Raw genomic sequence first — 12145 nt, forward strand, 5'->3', positions numbered from 1 at the left:
AACCCTTGTGGGGAAAGCCCAGCACTGAGCGACTGCAGGCCCATGGCTTAAGCAAGTACTATAATGTTTAATTTTTAACTTTATTTCTTTATTTTTCTGCTTTACACTAAGAAGAGCTGTAGTGACAAACTTTTTAACTTATTTCTTTATTTTTAAAACTTAACAAATGTAAGACTTTGTACCTAGGAACCTTTTTACCCAGTAAAACCCAAAAGAATTGCGGATGCTGTAAATCAGACACAACAACAGAAGTTGCTGGAAAAGCTCAGCAGGTCTGGCAGCATCTGTGAAGAAAAATCAGAGTTATGTTCCTCAAACTGAAATATTAACTCTAATTTCTTTCTGCAAATGCTGCCAGATCTGCTGAGCTTTTCTAGCAACTTCTGTTGTTGTGAACATTGTACCAAAGATGGCGCTAGGAATGGTGACATTGTACACTTTTCTGTGACGTTGTACACTTTTCACTGTCCTCCTGTGTCCCTGTACTTGAGTAATCATGACAATAAAATCTAATTCTAAATCTAAGAAGGGCAAATATATGGTCAAATTCCACAAAACCACAGAAGCCAAAGAGGGCAATAATAGTAAGAATTTCAACTATCTTAAAAGATAAAATCAGAGGGTATTGATAGTGTAGAATTGTTCAGATACATTTCAGTAAATGTTGTAAACCAATATAAGAGAAAAAAAGGTAACAGTCCAGATTAGGTTTTAGAGAATGGAGCTGGGCAGGAGCAAGGGTTATCAGTTGGGGAGCACTTTAACAGCAGTGACCATAATTCAGTTAGATTTACAGTAGTAATGGAAAAAGTTACTAAGAGTAAAAGTTTTAAAATAGATAAAGACAATTTTACTAAGCTGAGGTATGATTTGGAAAAAGTGAACTGAAACTACTTATATACATTTTTGTAAAGTATAGGACTACAGAATTAGGAAAATGGGATTAGACTGGATACCTTTCTTCTGCTGCCAGCATAGACATCGTAGGTCAAATGGTATCTTAATGTCTTACAAATCTTTTAATATTACCATTGAAAATAAAGCAGGTCAAAACATTTCATTTTAAAACACAAAATTATTAATTTTAATCTTCATGTCTTATAATGTACAAATAGGTCTGGAGAAATAGAATTGGTTTAGTTAACTGCATCACAAAACAAAGAGTGTCAATCTTCCATGTAAACGCTGAACTTCCAGAGATGTGTGTCGTACATGGACTGTTTTGAGTACCGACATGTTTCTGCATCAAGCAAGTTCAGTATGTAACAGCCAGATGATCCATATTCCATTACTGAACCATTTTACTAAACTTTAATACAATCCGTATAAAAAATACAAAACCGAAGAATAAAGGCCTCTTAGGTAAGCAATGAATCAAGTTATTCAAGTGTACAAGATAAAATTTACAAAACCCTGATAATAATGGACTGATTCCAATCAGGGGAGACAGAGCATCAATGAGACAGGGAACATTGATAACAAGATTCTCTAATCAAAAACTCATGGCATTGACTTTCTCCTGGTTGGGTCCTGAGCTATGGAGTTCCCTCCCTAATACTCTCTATCTCTCTCCTCTCCTTTAAAATGCTCCTTGAAACCTATCTCTTTGACTAAGCTTTCGGTCACCTGTCCTGTTGTTTCCTTTCTGTGGCTCGGTGTCAAACTTTGTTTGATAATTGCCCCTTGAAAGCGCCTTGGGATGTTTTACTATGTTAGATGTGTATATAAATGCAAATTGTTATGTCGCAATTTGACAATTCCTGTTTCAATTGGATGGAGAATAGTGGGATGGGAATTGGGAACATTCGATTTGGACTTCAATGGGTGATGCTCTTCATTTGGAACATAAAACACTAAAAATCACCCCTTAATGCTGTGTCACCACTTCTCAGATAACAGTCTTCATTGCTTTCTGTGTCTCCTCTTCCCTGCCCCATCTCCAGTGCTTTCATACTGAGGAGAGCTCAGCTGGATATTAGTTCAAACCATTTGCAATGTATGTGCTAAGTAATGCAAGGAGGCAGAAATTTCTGGACTGTATGTTGACAAAAGCAATGAACAGCAGCTGAAAAGCAGGAATAGTTGACCATTCAAACATTATTTCTAGTTTCGTTTAGTGAGTCTAAGCTGATTGAAAGATCACTATAGAATTCAGAAGAACAGTAGCTTTGATTTCTCAAATGGCTTTAAGTTTTGTACAATTGGAAAATTGCGTGTTCCATTACCCACAGTTTTAGACACACACACACACACACACACACACAAGAAACATTCAGGTATGATTATTAGTCTGATAGTAATCTATTAGTAAAAGAATCAATGGTTCTAGGTACCTTTCAGAGTGATTGATGTAGCCAACAACATTTTCATAGCTGAAACCTTGAGGCTGTCCTAGTTCTGCCCTGGTTAAATGTGAGTTGTAGAATCCAGACTACCTTGAGGTCCCTCCAACTCGCACACACCCCACATTCAGACACCCAAACCGATCTATACACACACACACGTTAAAGATCTAGCTAAGCACGTGAGATTCCCCATTCCTGCTCTTTAATCCTACATTCCAAGGAAGGTGATTTACCAGGAATGCTCAGTTACATCTGAAATCAGCAGCTGTGTAACAGAGGATGAAAGGATACCAGGACTTGTGGTTATTGAGCTCAAACAAAAGACTGGTGGTGAAGACTTGTTTAAAGTAACTTGCAATCGTGGAGCCTTTGCATATAATAGTACATATTCCTTAGAAAAATAGTACAAAGTGTTGCAGTTTAATGGCATTTAGCAACCCCAAATGAAGATTGAAGGAGACTAATGATACTAATTGGACATAATGACTACAAGAGGATGACTGTTGAATAGTTTAATGACAGTGTATATTCCATAGCACCTTCGTGAAGATTTCCCAATAATATATACTAAATATTAGGGATGATTTTACAATGTCTTGCCAGCAATAATGGGAAGCTTGATTTGCTGGGTGAGCCTTTCAGGGATACCCTGACATGGAGATTCCCACATGTAAAATCAGCCCTTGTTATATAAACTCTGAGCCACTTCCAGAAAACCCCTTGTTTTTATGCAACAGTAAATACCACAATGTCTTCATGTCACAGAAGATTTTGTTGTCTTTACAGCTCCTTGATTCAATCTCATATCCACAGTCAGGAAACAAACAAAACCTTAAATAGAAACTATTTAGTATATATTAAATAGATGGGAGAGAGTTAATCAGCATCTGACTTACTGAGGAATGGTGGCGTGCAGGTTATGTTACTGGACTAATAATCCAGAGGCCTCTAACAATGATCCAGAGAAATGAGTTCAAACCCCATGGAGGGTGGTATTCAAAAATTCAATGAATTGATAAATTTGGAATAAATTGGCAGCCTAATGAATAGCTATGAAATGGCTGGATGGTTGCAAAATTCGTCTGGTTCACTAATGTTCTTCAGAGGTGGAAACATGCCATCCTTACCTGGTGTGGCATTCATGTGATGCCAGATTCCTTCTTTCACTGCCCTCTGAAATGGCCTGGCAAGTCACTCAGTTGGTTGCCACTGAACGTCCACATCCCAGGAGAATGCCTGGGACACCTGCTGAGCTGTGGGACAGGAGCACAGATCGGAATCTGAGGACGTGTCATTCTCCCTCTCCCACCTTCACCGCTCCCACTCATCCAGCCTGGTTGTCTGGGCAGTCATTTTAATCAATGCACTGCACATTAAGCACACACACCTCTCAGTGGGACTTTGGGCCAAGAGAGTTGCTTTGTAAAGTCTTAGCCTCGCTCATACACTGCTGTCATCATTTGCAAACGCTTCAATGCTGTTTGCAGCCTCTTAACTCTCTCCCATCTTTTCATTGTACTGTAAGTATTTTTATTTCTGTTAATATTCAGTGCATTGCTTTAATAAACAAAGTGCCATTTAGTATGTCAATAGTAGAAAGCTTATATGGTTTTTCTTAGAGCAGTAGGGCACCTGGGTATTGCAGGAAAAGCATTTTCTTTTGTATCTCCATTCCTATTGCTATGTATTTTTTCTTTCATTTGTCACAATAGATGAGTGAGGTACACAGGATATTGTCATATTGCTTTATTATAGAAATAGCACCATAGTTCATTAGAGGATTGCGAGACAGCTGACCAACTTGGCAGTCTCAGATTGTATTACGTCTTCTTCATGCAGACTTGGCAGCGACTAATGCGAGTGCGCAGCTCTCCCGCCTTGAGCGTCTCCGATTCCGGTTTGCTGGAAGAAAACAGAAACAATATCAGGAAGCAGCTCTTTCCAGAGGCTGGTATGTCCCGTACAAATTCCATCCAAGTGACATCCGGGATCAGTCACAGGATCACAGCCTCCTGATCAATCAGGTGTTCGCAGCCTTCAAACGCCCCTGTCTGGGAGGGAACGACCTTATTTCACTGACGTTAAAGTATCTTACGGAGGGAGGGCCGCACTCTCAGTGATTGGTTCTCTCATTGCTGTTTGTTGGAGCTTGCTATGTGTAAACTGACATCTGCATTTCCTTCTTACGACACTTAGCTGTAAAATATTCTGCAATGTCCTGAGTCTGTAGAAATACAGGTCTTCCCTTTTTATATTATTAAGGGTGATTGCACTTTAACCCTGGAGTGAACTGGAGTGAGATGAGTGCTGGCTTATTATTAAAGGTTGAAAAAAAGCTCTGAAACTCTTCAAAGAAATGATCAGTTGAATTCTCCGTGTTGGGTCAGGTGAATTGGTTAAGAAGATGGCAACAGGACAGGTGGTGTCCAGTGCTTACTCCTAATATTCCATCCACCAGAAACAGCAAATCACTTCACACCGTATGTGCACACTATGAACAATCCTGTTCAGCACAGCCAGTGAAAATGCCGAGTGTGTAGTGCCCAGGAGCTCCCCTCACTAACCTGAACATCTCGGTGCTCTCAACAGTTGCGAGCCAGAAGCTGTAAGAGTTTGCATAATAATTGCAGGTCCCTCGCCCGTGACACTCGATGAAGGGAGCAGAACGGAATGACTCCAGGCATGAACCAGGTGATGATAAAGCCTGTCCTGTCCCCTCAGCTCCGGAACTGGTGTGCTGCATGCAGAGAGAGAAAAGACTGAATGAAACACTTGTGTCGACCAAACCAATCACTCAATACAAATGGAGGACAACTGTACACAAGCACTTTCCTGGTCCCTGCCTCTTTCATTTTCTCTGTTGTTACCTTACCCTCCCGTTACTCAAATGTTCCTGTTCTAATAGGTGTGCAGGAATTTTCTGCAACAGCTGTTCTCAAGTCCTTTATTTACAGGAGGAAATAGTCAGTTTCCAGCCAGGAGCAAGGCTCAGAGAAGTTGGCACGGTGGCTCAGTGGTTAGCACTGCTGCCTTGCAGCACCAGGGACCTGGGTTCATTCCCAGCCTCGGGTGACTGTCTCTGTGGAGTTTGCATGTTCTCCCAGTGTCTGAGTGGGTTTCCTCCCACAGTCCAAAGATGTACATGTTAAGTGGGCCAGCCATGGTAAAAACCCGATACAGGGTTATGGGGATGGGGTGAAATGCTCTTCAGAGGGTTGGTGCAAACTCAATGGGCCAAATGGCCTCTTTCTGCACTGTAGGATTCTATCTTTCCATGAAAGATGGGCACAAACCCACTGCAGTGCTCACAATGCTGTCAGATGGGGCTCAGTGGCTAGCACCCTCACCACATAGTTGGATGGTACTGGGATTAAATCCCAGAGCTTGTGTACAAAAATCCAGGCTGGCTCTCCCACTATCAAGTTGGTCAAACCCACCACCCCCCCCCCCCCCCCCCCCCCCCCAACCAAGGTAGACAGGGTGGTGAAGAAGGTGTTTGGTACGCTTGCCTTTATCTGTTAGTGCATTGAGGATAGGAGTTGGGAGGTCATGTTGCCGCTGTGCAGGACACTGGTTAGGCCACTTTTGGAATACTGCATTCAGTTCTGGTCTCCTTGCTATCAGGATGTTGTGAAACTTGAAGGGGGTTCAGAAAAGATTTACAAGGATGTTGCCAGGGTTGGAGGGTTTGAGCTATAGGGAGAAGCTGAATAAGCTAGTGGGCCTATTTCCCCTAGAGTGTCAGAGGCTGAGGGCTGACCTTATAGGGGTTTATAAAATCATGAAGAGGGCATGAATAAGGTGAATAGTCATGGTCTTTTCCTTAGGGTAGGGGTGTCCAAAATTAGAGATCATAGGTTTAAGGTGAGAGGGGAAAGATTTAAAAGGGACCTAAGGGGCAACTTTTTCATACACAGGGTGGTGCATGTATGGAATGGGTTGCTGGAGAAAGTAGAGGCTGGTACAATTACAACATTTAAAAAGCATCTGGATGAGTATATGAATAGAAAGGGTTTAGACGGATATGGGCCAAATGCTTGCAAATGGGACTGGATTAATTTAGGATATCTGGTCGGATGAGTTGGACTGAAGGGTCTGTTTCCATGCTGTACAGCTCTATGACTCTGACTCTAAGACCAGTGACGTTCTTTACTGTTCTGGTTCAAGGGTTCAATTAACTTGAACTAGGCCCCATCTACAATCTGGTCACATCCTGATGCCAACACTGTGAGATTTTGCCAATTGCATTGTTTAGGAATTCATCAGATTATCATCATTCTCTTACAAGTACACTGCTACTGATCGGCAGATTACAAAAGTTTCTTCACATCAAAACATATTTATTTCATTACAAAACTGACTGGTGTACACCAAAGAACAAGTACTTAGTTCAGAGAAATTATTTTTAAGTTATTTTCAGTATTTTAAATAAGGTCACTCACAGGTAGAAGGCAGGGCACACTGATTAAATGTGTCTTATTTTGACGAATAACCCCATTAATAAACTCTACAGTTTCCACTCTTCAATTTATCAAGGAAAATGGTTAAACAGAGAGAGAAAAGCAAATGATTACATTACATCTCACTCTGATTGCACTTATGGTGGATTTTATCCTTGTGAATATGCAAATTAATTTTAGTAGAACCTTAAGGCCAAATGTAATTACAAACACATTTTGTGTACAGCCTCCTGATTGTGCCCGAAGCAACAATTCTGCTCAAATGTGTCTGATGCTTACCATCATGAAGGAGTAACCGATCCAGAGGGAAATCCAACCATTGGGGCAGAGTGGGATTTGAATTGTTTGGCTGTGGACAGCAATCACCATTGCCGGAGCTTCACAAACAGAGCATCTGAAGAGAAGTCAGCAGTTTATTATGTTATTCCAACCACGTGGGGCCAACATTCAAAGATCAACCAATCAATTCGATAAGTTGAAACCTGTCATCGGCCTTTCAATTCCAAGTAGCTCAGTAACTGGTCACTGCTCCCTGGCCTCCCTCACACATAACTCCAGGAAACTTTGTAAATTCCCTGCAGTAATCAGCTCTTTTCCTGTGGGCTACCCTGAGTGTGTGAAAGAGAATATAATGTGAATATATATCCCCTCCCAGTCTGCAGCTAGCGCTGGGACACTCTGACTGCATGTCTGGGATAGTGAGATAGTCATTGGGATAGTGAGATACTCATTTGGGATAGTGAGATACTCATTGGGATAGTGTGATACTCATTGGGATAGTGAGTTACTCAGTGTCATTTTGCACATATTTTATACTTCCTTATCTCATGTACCATTCTCATTGCCACAATAATTGCACTTCTAAAGCTGATTTCAGGAGCTTGCTGCATTGTTTGGAGGAGCCACATCTCACCTGAAGCCTACTTCCGAGGTCCAGGCTCAATCCCTATCAATGAATTCCCATTTGTGGACGTGAAGGGGCCGAAAATACAACTGAGTTAATGATTGTTTCTGAAGGGCAATGAGATTCCACAATGCTGACCTCACACGGGGGTTCAGATTGCACATAAGTCGCAAATAGAAAGGAAGAAAGCAGACAAGGCCTGGTTTAAGCTACAAAATTCAGCAAACGGCACGGTGCTGAATCTTTGCAAACAACTGTGTGCCTGTAATAAATTCCTGCTCAGACTATTGCTGTGTCCTCAGTAGAATGAATTTATAAACACAGAAACAGGCCATTCGGCCTGTGCTGGTGTTTATTACAAGGTTCCTCCCAGCCCTCTTCATCTCAGCTTATCTACATAACCATCTATTCCTTTCTCCGTCGTGTTTATCCAGCTTCCTGTTAAGTGGATCAATAACCAAGAACAGCTTTCTTCTTCTTGGTGGGTACAAACCCTGTCTCTTTGATCTTTCCTGATGTTTACATCTACCTTTAGCAGATACCATTCTTGTGATTAGTGCCTGGCTGTTTAATAACTAGCTGTGTGAAGATGTTTCTGTTAATGAAACACCTTTTTTCTTCTAAGAATAACAAAATAAGGTGACGAGACATAGTTAAGATAATTGGTAAAAGAGCCTGAGGGTAGATGAGTAGAATTTTTTGTTAAAACGCTGAGTTTTGGTGGTTCTGGAATGTGCTCCTGAAAGGGCAGAAGAAGCAAATTCAATAATAATTTCCAAAAGGGAATGGATGTAAGCAGAAACATTTGTAGGGCAATGGGAAAGAGCAGGAGAAAATATAGCTCTTTCAATTAATAATAGACTGATTGGCTTGCCTATGTGTTATGAGATTCAGTAATTCAGACTCATGTCCTCTATGATACTCTGCCTTTATTGACATGTAAACAATTACACTGTACCAAAATATCTACAGTCTCACCTGCTGATAAATGGCTCAATGGATTGACCAACCACAGGAGCCATACTCATTGGCATTGGTTCTGGCGTGGCCAGCCAATAGGAATAGTCATTTCTTGATGCGAAATTGCAGACGTTGTTGATGTTACAGAAAAGGAATGGCATCGTGCTGAATCTACGCAAACAACTGCCCGCTGTGCCTGCATTGGGAAAGAACAAGGTTAGTCCAGGGGCACCACAGTACTGGGATGGCCTTGCCTCTGAACATTCGCACAGGATCAAACTACTGGAACATCTCTCCATGTCAAAGGATTGACTGGGCGTTGGTAATAACCATTAACACTTTAAATTGCTTGTGGAATCATATGAGCCTGGGGGCAAAGCTGAACTGATCCAACAGAAGATGTGGAAAGCTATCAGTCTCCATGCATGATTCTTGATCTGTGCTCCATCTCCAGAGTTTCCTGTTTGTGAAGTGATTCTCTCATTGTTCACATGCTGGAATGGTGGCTTTTAGCTGGGATCTCAATGGGGCTGTACCCATGGGTATGGGCTTAAAACTAATGGCCAAGGATCCAACAGTGGCACCCATTTCTTACTGCAAATGCCCCCAAGTCTGAACTTGGCCATTATACCCCTTGTTTATGCAAATCCAGTGTTTAACATTCATTCAAAAACCCATTTGTATTGATTTCAGTATATCTCATTACTGAGGCCAGTCAAGCCAGTGGCTTTTACATTGTTTCTGGAAGCTGTCTCTAGTGTTTAAACTTCCGTTCCTCCTGTATACATGCTCTCACTGCCAGCTGATACTGCCCCCTTTCTCCCGACTGTCTCGCTCTCCTCCTCCTGACTGCCTCACCCTATCCCATTCCCAACTGGTTCACCTATCTCCTCCTCCAAACTGATCTACCCTCTCTCTTCTTGGGTCAGTTTTAGAATGGTCTTGATTTTCACTCATGCCAGGGCTAGCCAGTTGCAAATTGAACCAATAGCTGACCTAAGAGTCAACTCTAAGGGTTCAGGCTTGAATGCATTACCGCTTTATAAATCCTTTTGCCCATTATTCCTGGGACTCACTATTGCAGCTGAATCTTACCAGAAGTTAGCAAAGTAAATTTTGGCAAATTCACGGAGGTCAGATTCATGAGCCCCGGTGAGTTTTCTCATGCTATCTTCTCAATCTCACCTCGTCAACCAGGTACCACACTCCATAGCACCCTACTCATCCTATTTGACCACTTGCCATAGGCTGCAATACTGACCTTCTGGGATTCCTGGCACTGGTGCCATCTTTAAAGCTCAGCTGAGCCCCTGGCGAAGTGACAGCAGTTTGCCCGACTTGTCCTGGACAAGTCAAACAGAGGGTATCCACTCTGCCAACGGAGCCCTGCTTGATGGGTGGTGTATGCAGTTGCTGTCCAGGGAATGAGCCAGCAAGAAAGAAGTCAGGCTGGATCTCCGATTTCTCCCATTCAGCCCATTGAGCCTCCCAGCGAGGTGCGTACTGTCCCAAGATTTTTCCTTGATTCGAAGCATCATCTAGGCCCCTGGTCCCACTCACTAACACGGTTTGGACCATGTGAACAGGAGGAACTCTGAGGAAGTTACAGCCTATCTGCCTGGAGTAGCAATCCAGGAAGTATTCTCAAGTGACGAAGTATAGCACTGGTGGGCCCTTGCAATAAGATGCTTTACATTGAGATGTGGAATAGACAGATGGAGAGAGAGAGAGAAAAAAAAGATAGGTGGAGAGGGAGACAGATGTGTAAGAGATGAGGGTGAATCAGTACGAGGATAAAGAGGTAGAAACGTTTGGTAAAAGATGAAGAAAGAAATGACACTGACAGGGAAAAAGAAATCAGTCAGTCGTGTCTTTCCTCTTGTGTCTTGGGCCTTCTATCTCGAACTTTCCAGTGGAAATGTTTCAAAGATTTCCTGAAAACCCCATTGAAGAAGATGCGCTTTGAACTCACCAGCTGGGAAAAGAGTGTACTGTAGCCCCAATGGCGGTGATCCATGCTTCAGTATAATGTCACTGGCTTTGGAGCAAGGAAAATGATGGAAAACATTCCCAGCCTTTCAATCACTCACCCAAGTCTTGACCGTGAGCCCTTTCATTGCCCTGGACATAAAGCAGCGAGAAGCCATCATAGATTTTCGACATCCCTTGAGGACAACTGGGAGCCTCTGCTGTTTGACTGTGTCGGGTCACAAGGAAGCCGTGAGCTATCGAAGGAGGCCCAGGATATCCCCGAGGACCAGGAGTTCCTTCTGGGCCTGCAGGTCCTGGATAACCCCTTGGACCTTAAAGGACAGAGGCAGAAATGAGCCAATTACATTTCATAACATATGTGTGTTAGAATAGCTCCTTTAATGCAATTAAACATCACTGGAATTGTGATAAGTGCACATTCAAGTTGACACTGTGGTATGCAAGGAAATACTGAGGCAGGTGATACTCAAAAAGGGAAGCTTTTAAAGGAAGATAGTGAGACAGAATGGCTCAAATGAAAAAGTCCAGAGTGTAGGGTCCAGGTAGCAGAAACTATGTCTGTCAACAGGGATGGAGCAATGGAAACCTAGGATGTGGAAGGGACCTCAAGCTGACTAGTGCAGGGATGTGTTGGGATGAAGGAGGTCACAGCAGTAAGGAAGGATGATCCATGATGGGATATAACACAAGTGTGAGAAATCTAACATCAAACATTTGCTTGGCCCAGAACTCAGCAAGCACAGGAATGAGGAATAAATGGGAATTCAAATGAGCTCGAGTTTATGGGGGCGGGGGGTGTGGGTTAAGTGGGAGAGCAGTCTGGAGGCTGTCGGAACAGGTGAATGTGGAGGTAACATATGCATGGAGAAGATGAGCAGCAGAGGTCAGGGTGGTGTTGAGTGTTGTTAGAGAGATGGAAATAAATAGCCTTAGTGATGAAATGGATCAGAACTCAGGGTGACAGAGATGATCAGGTCGAAGTTTAGCTTAGCTTTGGACCGTTTCAAGTTGGGAGAGGGATGGAGTCAGTGGCAAGGGAATAAAAATTGAAGCAGTGACAAAAGACAATGATTTCAGTCTTCTCACTATTTAATTGCTCATCCAGCATTGGATAAAATCAAACTCTGAATCAGTGAGATTTAAAATTGCAAAACACAGGTATATTTTTAAAGAAGGTGGGCTAGTGGCAATATCAGTAGACTAGTAATCCAGAAGTTCTGGCTGACGTGCTGATGGTACAGATTCAATTCCTACTTGGGCAGCATGACATGTACATTCCATTAATAAGTCTGGAATGGAAAGCCAGTCTTGGTATTGGTGAAAATGCCAACTATCAGCAATTGTTGCAAAATTCCATCTGATTCACTAATTATTTTTCTTTTTATCCACAGATGTGGGCATCCCTGGTGGGCCAGCATTTATTGCCCAACCCCAGAGGGCAGTTGAGAGTCAACCACATTGCTGTGAGCCTGGAGTCACATGTA

General features: G+C 42.4%; 1 protein-coding gene across 1 annotated transcript in view; it reads right to left on the reverse strand.

The window, feature by feature from the left end:
• Positions 1-1060: 1060 nt before the first annotated feature.
• Positions 1061-12145, reverse strand: part of LOC109918806 (collagen alpha-1(IV) chain-like) — a 93219-nt gene continuing 82134 nt past the window's right edge. The window contains exons 37-41 of the mRNA XM_048598416.1: positions 10760-10972; positions 8688-8865; positions 7085-7199; positions 4910-5082; positions 1061-4247 (exon numbers count right to left, since the gene is read on the reverse strand). Coding sequence (XP_048454373.1) covers positions 4166-4247; positions 4910-5082; positions 7085-7199; positions 8688-8865; positions 10760-10972 — 761 coding nt within the window. The 3' untranslated portion in view covers positions 1061-4165. The remainder of the gene's footprint in view (positions 4248-4909; positions 5083-7084; positions 7200-8687; positions 8866-10759; positions 10973-12145) is intronic.

Source organism: Rhincodon typus, chromosome 6 (genome assembly GCF_021869965.1).
Source record: "Rhincodon typus isolate 14 chromosome 6, sRhiTyp1.1, whole genome shotgun sequence".
NCBI lineage: Eukaryota > Metazoa > Chordata > Chondrichthyes > Orectolobiformes > Rhincodontidae > Rhincodon > Rhincodon typus.